This window comes from Lynx canadensis, chromosome A1 (genome assembly GCF_007474595.2).
Source record: "Lynx canadensis isolate LIC74 chromosome A1, mLynCan4.pri.v2, whole genome shotgun sequence".
In the NCBI taxonomy this organism is placed as follows: Eukaryota; Metazoa; Chordata; class Mammalia; order Carnivora; family Felidae; genus Lynx; species Lynx canadensis.
In genome coordinates, this window is record NC_044303.2 from 196,107,885 (window position 1) to 196,126,950 (window position 19,066).

A 19,066-nucleotide genomic window follows, 5' to 3' on the forward strand; every position below is an offset into this window, starting at 1 on the left:
ACAAACACGCAGACAAATATCCTCAGAGAGACAAGTTGTTGCCATCATGACATAACAACGATAGCAACAACAAAAATACTGCTTTTAAAAAATATTGTTAGGGGAAAAAAACAGCTCTTGGAAATTAAGAATGTAATAACAAAAATGAAGAATCAAATAGAAGAGTAAGAAGATGAAAATAAAGAAATTGGTTCTTTTTCATTAATGAATATTTATTATATGTGCCAGGCACTGGGCCTAAAACAGTGAACACAATAGACAAAAATCCCCGCCCTTGTGAAACATTTTAGGGAGGGAAGAGAACAAAAATAAATAAGTAATATCCATGTTATGTCAGCGGGTGTACCTGCTATGGAGGAAAATCAGGAAAGTGGGAGAGGGAGTCTAGAGGCAGAGAGGAGGGATTGAAGCCTTTTTAAATAGTCAGGAATATATTACTGAGAGGTGATATCTCCACAAAGTCCTAAAATAGGGGAGGAAACAATCCCTGTGGACTTCTTTGAGAAGAGCATTCTGGGCAGGGGGAATAGCATGTTCTAGGGGCCCAGGAGGGAATGTGCCTAGCCTATTTGAAGAATTAAAAAGTAGTCAGTGTGTGCATGATATTGTATGTAGAAAACCCTAAAAACTCCATCAAAAAGCTGCTAGAACTGATAGGTGAGTTCAGTAAGGCCTATTCATTCAGATAGGTGAATTCAGTAAGGATACAAAATCAATATGCAGAAATCTGTTACTAATAATGAAGTAGCAGAAAGAGAAGATAAGAAAGCAATCCCATTTACAATTGTGCCAAAAATAATAAAATAGCTGGGAATAAGCTTGACTGAGGAGGTAAAAGAACTGTACTCTGACAATTATAAAGCACTGATGAAAGAAATTAAAGATGGCAATAAACAAATGGAAAGATATTCCATGCTAACGGATTGGGAAAACAGATATTGCTAATATGTTCGTGCTACCCAAAGCAATCTACAGATTTAATGCAGTTCCTATCAAAATGCCAACAGCATTTTTCACAGAACTAGAACAGCATTTTTCACAGAAGTAATCCTAAAATGTGTATGGAATCACAAAAGACCCCTAATGGCCAAACAACCTTGAAAAAGAAGAACAAAACCTGAGGTAACACAATCCCAGATTTCAAGATTCATTACAGAGCTGTAGTCATCAAGACAGTATGGCAGTGACACAAAAACAGACACACAGACAAATGGAACAGAGTAAAGAGCCCAGAAATAAACCCATGATTATATGGTCAAATAGTCTATGACAAAGAGGCAAGAATATGCAAGGGGAAAGAGGCAATCTCTTCAACAGATGGTGTTGGGAAAACTGGACAGCTACATGGAAAGAATGAAACTGAACCATTTTCTTATACCATACACAAAAATAAACTCAAACTGGATTAAAGACCTAAATGTGAGACTTGAACCTATCAAAATCCTAAAAGAGAGCAGAGGCAGTAATTTTTCCGACATCAGCTATAGCAACGTTTTTCTAGTTATGTCTCCTGAGGCAAGGGAAACAAAAGCAAAAGTAAACTATTGGAACTACATCAAAATAAAAAGTTTCTGCACAGCAAAGGAAACAATCAACAAAACTAAAAGACAATCTAGTGAATGAGAGAAGCTATTTGCAAATGATATGTTCAATAAGGTATTAGTATTCAAAAATATAAAGAACTTATCAACACAACACCATAAAAAATAATCCAATTTAAAAATGGGCAGAAAATATAAAACAGACATTTCTCCAAAGAAGACATACAGATGGCCCACAGACACATGAAAAGATGCTCAACATCACTCATCATCAGGGAAATGCAAATCAAAACCACAATGAGATATCACCTCACACCTATCAAAATGGCTAAAATCAAAAACACAACAAACAACAACTGTTGGCAAGGATGTGGAGAAAAAGCAACCCTTTCGCACTGTTGTTGGGAATGCAGACTGGTGCAGCCACTGTGAAAGGCTCCTCAAAAAATTAAAAATAGGATTATCATATGATCCAGTAATTCCACAACTGGGTATTTACCCAAAGAATACAAAAACGCTCATTCAAAAAGATATTTGCACCCCTGTGTTTATTGTAACATAATTTACAATAACCAAATTATGGAAGCAGCCTAAGTGTCCATTGACAGATGAATAGATAAAGAAGATGTGGTATGTATATGTAACAGAATATTACTGAGCCATGAAAAAGAATGAAATCTTGCCATTTGCAACAACATGGATGGACCCGGAGGATATAATGTTAAGTGAAATAAGCAAGACAAGTACCATATGATTTCGCTCATATGTGCAATTTAAGAAACAAAAGAGATGAACAAAGAAAGAGACAAACCAAGAAACAGACTCCTAACTATAGCAAACAAACTGATGGTTACCAGAGGGGAGGTGGGGGGGGTGGTGTGAAAAGGGGATTAAGAGCACACTTATCATGATGAGCACTGAGTAATGTATGGAAGTGTTGAATCGCTATACGGTACACCTGAGACTAATATACCACTGTACATTAACTATATTAGAATTAAACAAATACAAGGAGGTCAGTGTGGCTGTAGCAGAATAAGCTATGGCAAGAGAAGTAAATTAGGCCAGAGCAAGCACAAGTGGGCGAAAACCGTATAAAGCTCTGTGAGCCATTTTAAGGACTTTGGCTCTTACTCTGAGTGAGATGGGAAGATATTGGAGGAGTCTGAGCAGATGAATGCCATGGTCTGACTTGGGTTTAAAAGGATGCTCTGGGGGCGCCTGGGTGGCTTAGTCGGTTGGGCATCCAACTTCGGCTCGGGTCATGATCTCACGGTTTGTGAGTTCAGGCCCCGCATCGGGCTCTGTACTGACAGCTCAGAGCCTGGAGCCTGCTTCGGATTCTGTATCTCCCCCTCTCTCTGCCCCTCCCATGGTCATGCTCTGTCTCTCTCTGTCTGTCAATAATAAATAAACGTTAAAAAAAAATTTTTTTAAAAAAAAGGATGCTCTGCCTATTGGGTTGATTTAGGCATGGGCAGAAAGGGGAGACCAGTCAGGAGGCAGTTTCTATAATCTGGAATAAGATTATGATGATTTGACAAGAATAAGCACAGTGAAGATGGTGAGAAGTGGTCAATTTCTGAAAAATAGTTTTATGGTAGATTGGAAATGTTAAATGTCGATGGGAGGAAATGGAGTACGAGAGAGAGGAGATAAATACTTTGGACTGAACCACAGGAAGAGTAGAGCTGCCTTCTACAAGACCAGGAAGGCAATGGCAGGAGCAGGCCTCTAGGATCAGTGAGTCCAGCCCCCTATCCTTTGGTGGGGAAACCAAAGCCCAGAGAGGAGGAGCGATGCACCCAGAGTCTCACGCAGGTCATGTGTCTCTTTGCTCTAGAAAAGAGCCCTTGCTTTGGAGCCCTTGGCCCCCCACATCATACAAAGGTAACAAAATAACATATAGAGAATGATTACATTTTGTTAAAAAAAAAAAAAAACAGGGTGCATATGCACACGACACAGTCTGTATGCACGAGTTACGTGAATTTAAGGTAGTGTGATATAAAAATATTAGTAAAGATCCACTTTGTATGCAGAATTTACAGCCTTTAGAATCCCACCCAAATTCAAAATTTCACAAAGTATGTCATAATAGCCAGACTGATGCTCAGAAGGGCACAGTGAATTGTGCTACACTATAACTTCCATACGGCGGCCACTTTGGCTGGGACGCAGAAGTGCCCACCTGGTCCTTCTGTGAGAATACAGAGAGAAATGCCCTGGTCACATGGCACTTGTGTGAGAGGTCTGAGTAGTTATTAGCTGTAGCGTGAGCATTCATCATTAGTATAATTTAAAACATTCTGTAAGCCATAACGATACAATTCAAGGATTCATTAAGCGGCACAAGTGCTGAAAAATGAATTTTAAAATCCTCAGTTTGGCAATGGGTATTGGAAGACATAATATTCCTATAACGAAGGCTGAACACCATCATGACACCACATGCTGAGGACTAGGGACAGTGCATCCTGCAAAATAAATTAGGAACAGAGTGGAAATGAAAAGCAGCAATTTAAAGCAAAGACCCTGCTAAGGAAGCAAATACCGGCTCAAGTACATAGGAAAAGTGCTGGTGCCAGATCGACCCGTTATAATGTGCCTCTTGGCCAAGCTGTTGTGATTTTTATAATGATCTGAAAGGCGGTGATAATGATAAGATGTTTTACCACGAGTATTTCTGCGGTAAATGGAGTACGTTTAAAGAAAGAAGAGTATGTTACAAAGCTAAGACACTTAGGCGCTCTGGAGTCCCAGAGAAAAAAATGTACGAGTGCTTCAAAAGCCCCTCCTGTGAATCCAGGACGAGTGCTGTGCCACCAATATTGGCATTCTGATGCCTGGGAGAGTGTGTGAGGGACAGAAGATTCTGCAGACACAGAACTGGGAGGCGCAGGTGAAAAGATGGCAAGGGGTGCATCAGTCCGACAACCTGCACTAGCCCCCAGGATTACAATGACAGGAGCGTCAATGCACGTGTGTGAGACCCTTGGAACCAAAGGCTGCTCACACAGGAGGGCATCACAAGAGCACGCTTTAAACGTATTATACTGCTTTAATGGAAGGAAGACTTTCCCAGTGCTGTGCGATGGCCAGTGGGGTATCACAAATGGGTTATGGGGTGCTGAGGTATTGATACTCTTGCCCCTTGAAGCAGCCAGGCAGGTCCCAAAGTGGCTAGAGCTCCTGAGACAGTTAGCCCTAACCATAAACAGGCTTTGTTCTTTCATCCTGAGGACCTAGAAAATGTTATTTTCTACATGTTACGATATAAAAAAGAGTGGGAAACGCTGGATAAGTAGAGTATCGATGTGATTTCAAATGGAGACACTTTTGAGAATGAAAGGGGCCTTGTTAATATTTGCATCAGGACAATCGGCATAGAGTGGGACTGCTCCAGGTAAACTGGGATGTATGATGGAGTAGGCAGAGTAATGGTCTCCAGAGATGTCCACATCCTTATCCCCGCAACGCTTAGACAGCAAAAGGGACTTTGCAGATGTGATTAAAGTAAGGGTTCTGAACCCTCTTGCACTGTTGGTGGGAATGCAAATTGGTGCAGCCGCTCTGGAAAGCAGTGTGGAGGTTCCTCAGAAAATTAAAAATAGACCTACCCTATGACCCAGCAATAGCACTGCTAGGAATTTATCCAAGGGATACAGGAGTGCTGATGCATAGGGGCACTTGTACCCCAAAGTTCATAGCGGCACTCTCAACGATAGCCAAATTATGGAAAGAGCCTAAATGTCCATCAACTGATGAATGGATAAAGAAATTGTGGTTTATATACACGATGGAATACTACGTGGCAATGAGAAAAAATGAAATAGGGCCTTTTGTAGCAACGTGGATGGAACTGGAGAGTGTGATGCTAAGTGAAATAAGCCATACAGAGAAAGACAGATACCATATGGTTTCACTCTTATGTGGATCCTGAGAAACTTAACAGGAACCCATGGGGGAGGGGAAGGAAAAAAAAAAAAAAAGAGGTTAGAGTGGGAGAGAGCCAAAGCATATGAGACTGTTAAAAACTGAGAACAATGGGGGTTGTTGGGGGGTGGGAGGGAGGGGAGGGTGGGTGATGGGTATTGAGGAGGGCACCTTTTGGGATGAGCACTGGGTGTTGTATGGAAACCAATTTGACAATAAATTTCATATATAAAATAAAAAAATTAAATTAAAAAAATAAATAAATAAAAAAAAAATAAAGTAAGGGTTCTGAGATGAGGAGATTATCCTGGATTATCCGGATGGACCTGGTGACATCACAAGGGCTCTTACAGGAGGGAGGCTAGAAGGTCAGGGAAGAGGCAAGATGCTATTCTACTGGCTTTGGAGATGGAAGCTCCATGCCAAGGGAATGTGGGAGGCTCTAGAAGCTGGGAGAAAAAGGAAGCCGATACTCCCCAGAGCCTCCTGAAAGAACAGTTTTGCTAACATCTTGATTTTAGGACTTCTGACTTCCAGAACTGTACGAGAATGTTTGTGTTCTTTTACTCCGCTGTGCTTGTGGTAATTTGTTGCAACAGCAATAGAAAACCAGTACAAATATTTGTAATTGACAATAAATTTATCTCTATGCTTATATAATTTAAAGCTATAAAGGTAAATAACTAAAACAGGTACAAATTTGCACTAACATTGTATTAATAAATTGAAAACTCATTATATTGTATAGAGAGATGGAAAACTAGAGAACTGAAAAAACAGATGTTAAAAAAGCTTAGCCACAGAAAGAAGGACTTTTCATGGAGAAGGTTAGATGAGAAGACTCCAGTTTTTATTATAAATCCTCTGGTTAAAATATTAATAGTCTAAACCTGGGTGTGTATGTTTTATTTTGAGTATTAGTTTTTAAAGTAAGGTTGTTTGGGGGGAAGTTTCCAAGAGCTTATTGGGCTCAGGTTCTCCAAAGCTATAGCCCCCGCCCTACCTGAAACCTGCTTACAGATTCCCCCTCATCCACAGAACTTCTCCTAACCTTTTACTCAGCCAACAGCTTCCTTGGCACAAGATAAGGCCAACTGGTAGGTCCTCCTGAAATAAGGCAGGAAGAGGCACCATTGGACAAGGAATATTCCCAGGATTGGACCCAGGCAAGGGTCCGAGAGATCTGGAGCAAACCCCCAAAGCCCCATCTGTAGGGTGGGCAGACCTTGACTTTACCTCACAATGCTAACAAAGGGCCTGGGAGAGCTGAGAAGAGAGAAGGGCCTCCTGTTGCCACTGAAAAAGCACTGACATAGGAGCTCGAAGGAAAGGGCTGAGGCCAGCTCTACCATTGACTTAGCAAATCCCTTTCAGTCTGGGCTTCCGCCCCTAGCTGCTGAAATGAATAGGGGAAGGAAGCTCACCTCCCAAATCTTCCTCCTTCCAAAGATGACTGGGCGGGCCCAAGGTCAGCCAGAGAATCATTATGTGTCACACCTCAGAGTTTCTCTGAGATGGTCTGCTGCAACCCATTCATTTACACATGGGAAACAGCCTCTGCGAGACAAAGGTGTTCATTCAAGGTCATACTTGGTAACTTCCGATGACCTTCACTTAGACCCTAGGGTTCTATGGTTACCATTTGCATATGAAGACACAGAATGGTACCCGTTTGATAAGCAAATAAATTGTATCTGAGTCTTTAAAAAATCCAATATAAGATGCCATTATGGAAAAAACATAGCAATGACCTCATATAAAAGATAAGCAGTTATATCAGCTTTCTATTGCTGTGTAATAAATTACCACAAGCTTAGTGGTTTAAAACAACACACTTTTATTGTCTCATGGTTTCTGTGGGTCAGGGGTGGCTTAACTGGGTCCTCTGCCTACAGGAACTCACAAGGCTGTAGTCAGGTGTTAGCTGGGTTGTGTTCTCATTTGGAAGCACAACTGCCAAACAATCTTCCTCCAAGCTCACTTGGGTTGTTGGTACATTTACTTGCTATTGTAGGACTGAAATCCTCAGCTTCTCATTGGCAGTTGGCTTCTTGTTGGCCCTCAGCTCCTAGCCATGTGAGCCTTCCAACATGCCACTTCTCCAAAGCCAGCTGAGCTTTGAGGACTCTAGAGAGAGTCTGCTGGTTATATAAATTCTTAGATGACATAATGTAATCATGAACGTGACATCCCATCACCTTTGCCACATTCTGTTAGTCAGAAGCAAGCATGGGCCCCACCCACACTCAAGGGGAGGGGATATACAAGAGCACGAATACCGTGAATATCAACAGAGGTGGCACCTTACAGTCTATCCACCATTGTGGTGAAAACTGTAAGTGTAAAAAGACTGAAATCTCTACTCCAGCTAAGACAAGATGAGAACTCAGGTTTAGCCACTGGATTTTGGAATGCAAGGCATTGTTACCCTTGACAAGAATAGTTTCAATGAAGTAATAAGGATCAAAGTCTACTGGAATAGATTCAAGAGAATGGAAAGTGAGAAATTGGAGAGAGTGAGTAGAGACACCTCTTTCGAGGAGTTGTGCTATGAAAGAGAACAGACAGATGAGAGAACAGTTACTCTATTATGTTTATATGTTCATTGGAACAATGCAGCAGGAAGGGGAATTTTGATGGTCCAAGAGAGAAGGAAGGATCATTGCAAGAGCAAAACTCTTGGTTAAGTAAAGGGAAGGGGAGGAGATCAGTGTGCAAGATAAAGGAACTTAACGACAGGTGAGGACAGTTTACCTATTTTTGTGGGAGAAAAGCCTGGTATATGATTCAGACACAGGTCAGTGGGTAGATTTCATGGGTGGAGGATAAGGAAGTTCTCTTCTGATTGCTTCTATTTCCTCAATGAAATAAAAACAATGTCATCAGCTGAGAGTGAAAAGGGGAGAATACTGGAGGTTTGAATCAAGAGAAGAGATAAGAAACAGTTCTCCTGAAGAATGGGAAAGCAACAGAAACAAGATAGGTCATAGATCTGCCCAACAGTGCTGGGACCCACCTGAGGGTCGTGTTCATAAATTTAAGATGCAACCAGCTGGCAAATCTGTGTATATTTCTCAACCCATATTCAACTGCTTGGGTGTAGTCTCAAAGTAGAGGCGAAGTTGCATCTACCCAGTATTACGGCTTTGAAAGTTGGACCCAATACAAGGAAAGGGATAAGACGGATAAGAGTGAGTGGCAGGGGTGACTGCAATGACTGTCTAATAGCTGGGTTAAGATGGCAGTGAGGGTATGAGGGGACGAGCAGTAGATAGGGAGCAGAGTAGCACTGGTAGACTGGGGGCCCTGATGTCAAAGATCTGGTGCGGTCTGCAGACTCATGGATAGAAGATGGACCGATAGGAGTTGGTAAGCCATCTAGAGAATAGGATGTTTGCAGTAGAGATTTTGAAGGTGGTGTAGTCTCCGGTGATGACAAGGCCTAGGCTATGATGGGGGGAGTGAGTGTTTAAGGTGGGGTGAAGGGCAAACTATCTGGAAGCAGTGACCTGCAGAGAAAATGGTGACCTCAGGGGAGCCACATTTTAATTAGAGCAAGGAGGTGAAAAGAACATTGCCACACAGAGGACTTCCCTCTTCCTCGGGAAAACCTTTGCTGACCTCGTTGCAAGAGCCAACTGCTTTTATTACACTCAAGTGTTCAGAGCACTTACTACAGTTGAAACTTTTACTTATTTATGAGAAACCCTGAGTAATATTCATGGTGTCTAACTAAGCTCCTGGAAAACAGGCACCACACTGCCTGGGACCGGGGGATCCTCAGCACCCAGAAAAGTTCCTGGCACGTGGGCATTCAATCAGTACTGGTAGAAGGAAAAGAACAGACTCTTAGAGCAGTGGTGAGAAGTCTCTGTGGGAGTGGAGGAAAAGCACATTCATTCGTGCTTTTGGTCTTTTGTTCTTCCTGAGGATCAGAGCCTGCATCACTCCAGGCCAGTGGGATGGAGCTGTACTGAAGTTCCTGAGGCTTCTAAGGCTCAAGCAGCTGAGAGCTGGGCCTTGCAGCTCCTACATGCCAAGGCTGTTCTTGCTCAAGCTTTTGCCAAGCGATGGAGGCTCTCCACCCCTCACACACAGTGTTTGGAGCTGAAGAGTGATGTATCCACCTGCCTGGGGCTGGGGGCACCTCTGCCAGCAGCCAGTCCCTGAATGGTGCAGCCCAAGGAATGTCCCAGGGGCTCCCAGGCAGGGCTCAGCAACTCTCCCATCAGGGCTCCTGCTGTCTAAGGAGGCCAGTGGGATCTTGTAAATGTCCTTTCCTCCCCAACAGTAGCTCCTGCGTCTAGGATCTTGTACCTTGAGACTTTTGTGGGAATTCTTTCCTTCTTTTCAATAGCTCAAATAGCTAAATCTGGGCTCTTCTCCATTTTGACAGGCAAAGAGAGGTGTAGAGATGGGCAACAATAATGTTCCTTGAAGATAATGCTTTTGACATGAGCATAACTTTTTAGGGATCCTTTCAACATTATTGAGGACCCAGTCATAATGGGGCTACAATAATGAACATGAGACACGATTCTCTAAGGCTCTCGCAACTCACAGAGGAAGATATGTACACACATAGCTGAAATCCCAGACAGAATGGCATGAGTGAAATCAAGGATTCAGAAGAGAAAGGTATTTTTTCCAGATGGTCAAAGCAGGGAAGGCTTGCATTAGAGGTAGCGTCTGAGCTACTCTTTGGAGAAATGGTGTTGCCAGTGAGGACACCTATAAAGCATTATCTGCCTCTACTGAAGAAGACAGGCCAAGTCTTTGCCAGCAGAATCAAAGAATCCCAGGTTTGACATTAACCTGGGTCAGTAGAACATTGTGGAAATGAGCACTGGTTTTGGCATCAGATGGAACTGACTTCAAATCCCAGCTCTGCCACTTACTAGCTATATAACCTGCGACAAGTTACTCAACCTGTCTTAGCCTCAATTTTCTCATCTGTCAAATGGGGATAATAATAGTTTCTACTTCAGATGATTGTTGTTAAGGACCAATTAAGTTGAGTCATGCAAAGCACTTAACATGGTGCCTGGCAAATAGCAATTATTTGCTGAAAAGGTTAGCTAATTCTAGCATGGATCAGACTCGCTGTTCAGACCTTGAGCAGTCTGAGGACAATGACGAGGCCTCATTTACCTCTGCGTCCTCCCAAGCCTATCACTGGGCACAAGGAGCCAGTGTAGGTTTGCAAAATGAATGATCAGACAGAGGCGACATCCTCTTTATCAATCTCTTAAATTGCAGGTAAGGGAAGATTTTTTAGGGGAATGAGTACTGTTGAATCCTAGGAGTTTTTTTTTTTTAATTTTTTTTTTAACGTTTATTTATTTTTGAAACAGAGAGACAGAGCATGAACGGGGGAGGAGCAGAGAGAGAGGGAGACACAGAATCGGAAGTAGGCTCCAGGCTCTGAGCCATCAGCCCAGAGCCCGACGCGGGGCTCGAACTCACGGACCGAGAGATCGCGAGATCGTGACCTGAGCTGAAGTCGGACGCTTAACCGACTGAGCCACCCAGGCGCCCCACCTAGAAGGAGTTTTAAAGAAGGTTGCGTTATGGACAGAGATTTTTTAGGAAGATAAATTATCATCTGTCCTTGAAGGTTTAAGGGGCCAGTCTGCTTGAGGTTTGCCTATAGAGGGGGACTGTAGTAGGACAATTGAAGCATTGTATGTGAGGGAAGAGAATATTGAAACGAATGACTTTCTGAGGTTCCAGGATGTCCTGTGTAAGACCACAGGAAAATGCACTCACCCCCATCCCGGCTCTGCTATTCCCACCGTAGCTGTGTGACCTTAGGCCAACTGTCCCATCTCTGAGCCATAGGTAGCATTGTGAGAATAAATCCTATTGCTTTCCGAGGCGTTGAGAGGGTTGCATGAGGCACTTCTCCCTCAGAGCCTGTGCAGGGCAGGTCTGAGCCTGGTGCTGGCATCCCGTGGGTCTTCTGTCACAACCTGACCCATTTTATGAGAAGCTTTGTCCTCAAGAGATCACGGGAAAGGCAGAGGAAATGCTCTGTATCGCTTGTCCCCAGAACACCCCTAAGTTAAGGTCAGGCTTCCTGTCCTGGAACCCTGAGTACAATTAGATCTAGAGTTAGCAGCTGTGCCAAGGGAACAGGGATGAACGATGGATCCAGGAGGGTCACTGCAGCACACCGAACTCACTTCTGCTTGTGCCAGCCGGGGCCCGGAGACACAGCCTGGAGACTGAGGAGGGCGCTAGCCACCCCCTGTGCCCACTAACATCACCTCGTCTGCCTCAGGAAACCAGAGGCGATGCCACGATGGAGACCAGGCAACTGAGTTCCCAAGTCAGGGTCTGTTCCATTGCCCCACAAGCCGGGGGGCAGGGGGTGGGGGGAGGGGAGGGTTACAAATCACACACTCTCTCTCTCTCTCTCTCTCTCTCTCTCTCTCTCACACACACACACACACACACACACACACACAACACACAACACACACACAACACACACACACACACACGCTTTTTTTGATTAGCATAATTTTATCAGCAGCACAAATACATACAGCCACCTAGTACGAGTCTCTAGTGTTCTGATAGAGCCCATGACAGGAGGGGTTAGGGCCACTCCTTTTTCTTGTCCCTCCTTTACTCATGGCCACTTACTTCTCTGGTCTGCTCTCTGTAGGGTCTTATTGGCTGTCCATGTGAGACTGACTAGCTATATAACTTACATCAATAATGTCAAACTGCAGAGTTCATGATCCCCCTGTCCACGTTTCTTAAATATTCAGGTGTTTTGTTTTGTTTTGTTTTAATAGACTTTATTTTTTTCAAGCAGTCTTAGGTCACAGGCAGTATTGAGCAGAAAGTACAGAGTTCCTGTATACCTCTTACCATAACACACTCACGTCTCTCCACTATCAACATCCCCCACCAGAGTGGTACGTGCGTCACAATCAATGAATCCACACTGACACATCATCGTCACCCAAAATCCATAGTTTATGTTAGGGTTCGCTCGTGGTGGTGTGTGTTCTGTGGGGCTTGAACAAATATATGACAGGTATTCACCACTGTGGTATCATACAGAATAGTATCACTGTCTTAGAAACCCACTGTGCTCTGCCTAACCCTCTCTCACCTCACCCCAGGCAAACACTGATCTTTTTATTGTCCCCATAGTTTAGCCTTTTCCAGAATGCCGTATAGTTGGAATCAGTCAGTAAGTAGCCTTTTCATACCAGCTTGATTTCACTTGGTAATATGCATTTAAGTTTCTCCCATGTCTTTTATGGTTTGATAGCTCATTTCTTACTAGTGCTGAATAATATTCAGACTGTCCGCATGTCTCACAGTTTATCTAGTCACCTACCGAAGGACATCATGGTCGCTTCTAAGTTTTGGCCATTATGAGCAAAGCTGCTCTAAGTATTCATATATAGATCTTTGTGTTGACATAAGTTTGCAACTCATTTGAGTAAATACCAAGGAACATTATTGCTGAATCATATGGTAAGAATGTTTTGTAAGCTTTGTAAGAAACGGCCAACCTGTCTTCCAAAGTGGCTGTGCTGTTTGGCATTCCCACCAGCAGAGAGTGAGAGTTCCTGTTGCCCCACATCCTTGCCAGCATTTGATGTTGTCAGGTGGTGGATTTTGACCATTCTAACAGGTGTGTAGTGTTTTAATTTGCAATTCCCTGATGATATATGATGTGGAGCATGTTTTCATATGCTTTTTCGCCTGCTGTGTGTCTTCCTTGGTGAGGTGTCTGTTCAAGTCTTTTGCCTTTTTAATTAGATTGCTTTTTTTATTGTTGAATGTTAATGTAGGTAACAGTCCTTCTTCAGTGATTTGCAAATATTTTCTCCTAATCTATGGCTTGTCTTCCCATTCTCTTGTCCAATCCATTTTTGTCCTGTATTTTCATCCTAACATACCTGCTTAACTCTCTTCCTTCTGACCACATCCCCATCTCTGGCTGGGTCCTCTCAGTCTGCTGGTGATAAGCTTCGTGGCCATGCACTGTGTGGGTGTCCTGGTGAACTATGCCCACCACTTCTTTTTATCTTATTTTATCTTATTCATTTTAGAGAGAGAGAGTGCATGCAAGCAGGGGGGAGGAGCAGAGGGAGAGGAGAGAGAAAATCTTAAGCAGATTCCATGCTCAGCGAGGAGCCCCAAGCAGGGCTGAAGCCCACAACCCTGGAATCATGACCTGAGACAAAATCAAGAGTCCGACACTCAACCTACTGAGCCCCCCAAGCACCCCTGTGCCCACTACTTCTGCTACAGGGAGAGCCTTCAAGCCTCCTTGCAAACAAGGCTTGCTTTGCTTTAGTTCCACCGCCATGGTTTGCCCTGTTTCCTGCCACTTTTCTTTACGCACATCCCAGAACAAGGCCTCTCAGTCATGCCCCATCAGCCAAGAGCTTATTCAGTTTTTGTCTCTGCAGTTTCTATCACAAAAGCAGTGTCCACTTTTCACCTTACACACACAATTTAAAAAATACTATTACATATGCTTTGCCCCAGCTCTACCACACCCTTAATGCAGAATGGCTTTAGCCAGTTTATTTAAGAGCTGTTTGGCAGAGATGGACGATACTCACAACACTGGGCTCAACACTGGAATGAAGAAACCTGCTAAATCCACTGGGACATAGTATAGGGCACAATGCAATGGGAATCATTTGGAGGCAAAAGGGCTGGGTTTGAGATCTAGCTTTGTTTCTTGGGTGTTGTGGTTCACTGGGCAATTCCCTCAATTTCTATGAGCACCGGTTTTCTTGTAGAAAAACTGTCGTAAGACATTCAGTTGAATCTACCTCATAGGATAGCTTTGACGATTAAGTAAAAAATCTATATGATATTCATTTGTAAATTGTAAAGGACCTTATGGTGTGTTTTATTTATGTTAACTTGTGCCAGAATTTGGTCTGAAGGGTGGTGTGGTAGCCGAAGTTTTACCAAGAATACCTCCATTTTCAGAAGAAATGAAGGTATATTTGAAATCTAAAAAAATATATATATTATACATATATGATTTTAAAACTCACTTTTAAGTGCCTGCTTATATATACAATGTTTATAAATTAGTGTACATAATGTTTACAAATGCATAGAAAAGGTCTGGACGTGAGCACACCACACTGTGAAAAGTAGCTACTTTTGAGGAAAGAAGGAAGAGAATGAAATTGGAATGAGACAGGGGAGGATATAAATAGGGATGTTCCTTTTTTCTGTATATACTTCTAGACCCTTTGACCTTTTTATAATAGGCATTCATCACCGCTGTATTTTTTTAATTAAATGGCAAAGAAGTCACATTCCTTGTTATATTTCCCTGAAATTCTGATGAGCCCAGAGGAGCATGAGTCCCTACGCTCCTGGTAAAAATCGTTGCAACAAGAGGCAGCGTGCATGATTATCTTCATTGCTACCGCAAAGACCAGCAAGTTATGCGGTCTCAGGGAAGCAGCAGCGTAAAAGAGGAAAATCACTGTGGTGGGAGCCAGGAGACCAGAGGTCAGCTCGCTGTGTGACTTTGGACAAGTGCCCTGCCCCCTCTGGGCCTGAGTGTCTGTCACCATTCGTTCAGTGAGTACATGCGACTTGTTAATCTGCTTAGCAGACGGCTCCAGGAGGACGGGGCCCTGCCTCTCTTATTCAATAATATGTACCCTAGTGCCTTGCACAGCTGCAAACACTCAGTAGGCACTCACTAAATGTTTAGTGAGTTGTAGATGATTTTGGAGACCCTTCAGGGAAGTGAGGAGGCAGAGTGGGCACCAGTGGGCATTAGCACCTAGCATTTCTGCCATACATCTACCTTTCACCTTTCCATGCAGCCTTGTGCTAACGGCCTGCCTTGCTTTCATCTCACGATATGCTGCTAAACCCAACAAAGACCCATTTCCTGTGCCCTCTCCCTTAGACTTAATGGGCCCTTTATGAACCATGGGGATATGATGAGGCAGCCCTGGTGGCCAGCCCCTATACCTGGCTCTGGGACCATGCCCCCTGGAGGGGTACCTTGTCCTCTCCTTGCCTGGAACAGAGTAGGATGGTGAGTCCCACTGAGGTCTCAGACAGCCTCTAGTCCAATGTTGATATCTGTCCCTCAGAAACACATAATTAATATCAACACTTTTGAGTGTCCTAAAGTAGTTCTCAAAGTTGGTCTCCAGTCCAGGTGCATCAGTGTCACCCGGGAACTTGTTAGAAATGCACATTTTGGGGTCCCATCCCAGAGCAAGTAAATCAGAAACTCTGGGGATGGGCCCCAGCAATCTGTCTTTTAACAAGATATCCGGATGATTCTGATGTGTATGAAAGTTTGAGAAACAACCATACACTGTTGACTATAGAAGTGGCCTCTAGGAGCAAACAAATATATATATAAAAAATTGACATTTCCTGTGCTTAACGGGAAGATTTTCTTTAATCCTGAAAGGAAGACAGCAACGGAACAATAACCAAGACTCGAGCCTTGCATATGGGCCAAGATGGACTCTCACAGGGTCAGAGCCAGGAGTTTCTAGAACCCAGCCCCCTAAAAGTGCAGATGGGGAAAGTGAACCTTCAAAACAGGGAACAACTTGCCCAAAGTCACACAGTGAATCATAACAGGCCAAAAACCACAACTCTGGGTAAACATGTGATCTAAACGCACTTAGCTCCTAGTTCTCCTGGGAAAGAACAACTGTTAGTTACTCTGAGTGTGGATTAGCTGATTCTGGGTGGCTAGAGTCTGGAGTCACCTCTCCCTGCAGTCAGGGGACATTCTGACAGCAGAGCTGTGGGGTGTGTGTGTGTGTTTTTTGGTTTTTGGTTTTTTTGTGTCAGCTCTTCTTCCTCTCTGTCCCCCCACTGCCCACTATTCCATAGTCATTGGAATTCAAAAGATTAAATAATGAGGCTACTGGATACTGCTTTCACAGTGTGAAACAAATCACTCTTAATTCAATGGGTGTCATGCTGGGGTTGAACCTTTACCGGCAATCATTAATAAATACCTTTTGAGATCACATTTTGCTATAAGTGTGATTTGGGGTACTCTGTGAACATATCTATTTAACCCTATTGGTTCTGCTAATTGTGGACCTGTCTAAACAGAAAGAGCCTAGGTCCAGCTTGCCTTGGACCAGGGGGTAGGAAATGGGCAGTAGAGACCCTCCAGTTCCAGTGGTTGAAGTGGCCAGGGCCAAGAAACCAGAAGGTGATATAAGCAAAAAGGGGTCAAGCTGAGGAGGCCCTGGGCCAGTCTGAGATGGCTCATGACCCTGAACATCAGGGAATGCCAACCAGTATACAATGACTCAAAGTCACATGGACTGTGTGTACTTTCTAGAAGAGGAGTCCATTCACCGAGAAACCAAGGATCCATTTGCTCATTAATTCATTCACCCACTCACTGAACAAGTATCCACTGAGTACTCACTCTAGACCAGCCCCCATGCTAGGTGCTAGGGAGACAGGAGTAAATATAACAGGCATGACTCCTGCCTTGATGGAGTTTTATTACCTAGCAGTAGAGATGGAAAGTACATAAGGAAAATTATGAATTAATAAGAGCTATAGGGGGTTGGGGAAAACCTGTCTAAAGAGGTGAGGTTTAAACCAAGATCTGGAGCACAAGTAAGAGCAACCACTTGAAGAGGCAAAGGAGAACTTCCTTAGGAAATGGTATCGCCAGTGGCCATGAAGTGGGAAGAACTCAGAGCCCTTCAGAAGCTGGCGAAGCATTCTGAGGAGGAAGAGACTGTAGAAGGAAAAAGTGGAAAGGCAGGCAAGAGCCAATCATGCATCAGAATGTTAATTCAAGAGCAGAGAAAAGTCCCCTCTTGAAGCAGAGGAAGGGCATGATATAATCAATGAGTTTTTAAAAGACCACTAGAGCTGCTGTGTGGAGCATAGATTGGAAGGACAAGAGTGGAAACAGATTCATTCCACGGGGGAAAGGATGGCCAATTCCGAGCAAGTGTTCAGTGTCCAAGTCAAGCCAGTTGGAATTTGCAGGAGGACAGAGCCTTCCTTCTCCAAGCAGATGAGATTGGGCAGCAGGCAATGGGATAGGGAGGCCAAGGCAGGTCTTGACTCCATAACTACCTGGACACAAAGTTTCTGCCTAAAAACATACCTGGACATGGGGGTAATGAGCCTTCCAGGGTCATTCCTGTGCCTTCTGGAGCTGGAGGAGGTCTGAGGCTGCTGCAGGCCTTCATAGCTGTGGCTGTAGGTGGCAATGGCATCCAAGTAGGAGAGGTGAGGCAGGGGCTGATAACACAACACACGAGGTGGCCCCATATTCTCTCTGCCTTCCTCCTTTTTATAATAATCTCCTCCGAACACCCGGGTACATCGTGTTCTTCTTCCTGGTTGTGGATCACCTGGGCTTCTATGCGTTCCTTATGTTTCTGGCAGATAACTGTAAGCAGGCAGAGCCCTGGAGCAGAAACACAGATGGCCAGAGATAGCCCAGCTTGAGCTTTGAGCAGCTTTCTCCAAATCAACCAAGTTAGTGAAAACTTAAATGATTCGGCCTTTGCTTTGGGACTTCCAGGTCCCTACCTCACAGCAGCAACAGAAAAAACCAAGCACACCTTTCCACTTGAAAATAATCAAGGTCTTTCTGTTGGAGAGGATATTATTCTAAACACCTTCATCTGGCTCACAAGACTCTGGGTGACCTGGCACCCACCTACCCTCCAGCCTGATCTTCCACTTCTCTTCTGTAAGTGTCCCATGTCCCAACACAGCTGTGCTATCTACTGTTCCCAAATATATCCTGTCTTTTCCTACCACTGAGCCTCTACTTATGCTATTCTTCCCACGTGCAATGTCCTTCCTCCTCCAGTTATCTCCAAGTACTTAAATCGTGCCCATCCCCCTCTGGGTATCATTCCCTGATCCACACAGAATTGCTATCTTATATTTCCCTTTTCGGTAGATAGATAGATAGATAGATAGATAGATAGATAGATATAGCCTCCCTTGAATATAGTTATGTGTCCACATCCCTTCCTTCTAAATAGGCTGTGAGCTCACTGAGATTAGAATATTTCCTCTGGAATTATTAAAGCAACTGCTCATAGATATTTGTTAGTTCTTCAAACCCAAGTGCTTAAACAAACACAAGTGGTATAGGTCATCAAAAGGCTACAAGGTATGACGTACATTTAGGACTCACTGTTGTAAATACAAATGTCTGCATGTGTCTATATACAAAGTAAAAATACATATAGTATCTACTCTAAATTGTAACAACAGTTGGGGGCGCCTGGGTGACTCAGTCAGTTAAGCTTCGAACTCTTGATTCCGGCTCAGGCAGTGATCTCATGGTTCATGAGATTGAGCCCCACATCCGGCTCTGCGCTGACAGCATGGAGCCTCTTTGGGTTCTCTCTCTCCCTCTCTCTCTCCCTCTGGCCCCACCCCCAACACATGAGCTCTTGCACTCTCTCTCTCAAAATAAATAAACATTAAAAATAAAACAGTAACAGTGGCTACCTCTCTGAGATGAACTTACAAGTGTATCTTTTATCTTCATTTTTAAGTCATTAGGGTTGATTTTATCCCATCAGAACACAAAACCATCA

The 19,066-nt window shown here is 43.7% G+C and overlaps 1 protein-coding gene across 1 annotated transcript in view; it reads right to left on the reverse strand.

Moving 5' to 3' along the window:
* SLC36A1 (solute carrier family 36 member 1) overlaps nucleotides 1-17,869 on the reverse strand; it is a 65,183-nt gene extending 47,314 nt beyond the window's left edge. Inside the window, exon 1 of the mRNA XM_030328934.1 lies at nucleotides 17,608-17,869. Within this exon, the coding sequence (XP_030184794.1) occupies nucleotides 17,608-17,719 (112 nt within the window). The 5' untranslated portion in view covers nucleotides 17,720-17,869. The remainder of the gene's footprint in view (nucleotides 1-17,607) is intronic.
* Between the last annotated feature and the right edge of the window lie 1,197 nt (nucleotides 17,870-19,066).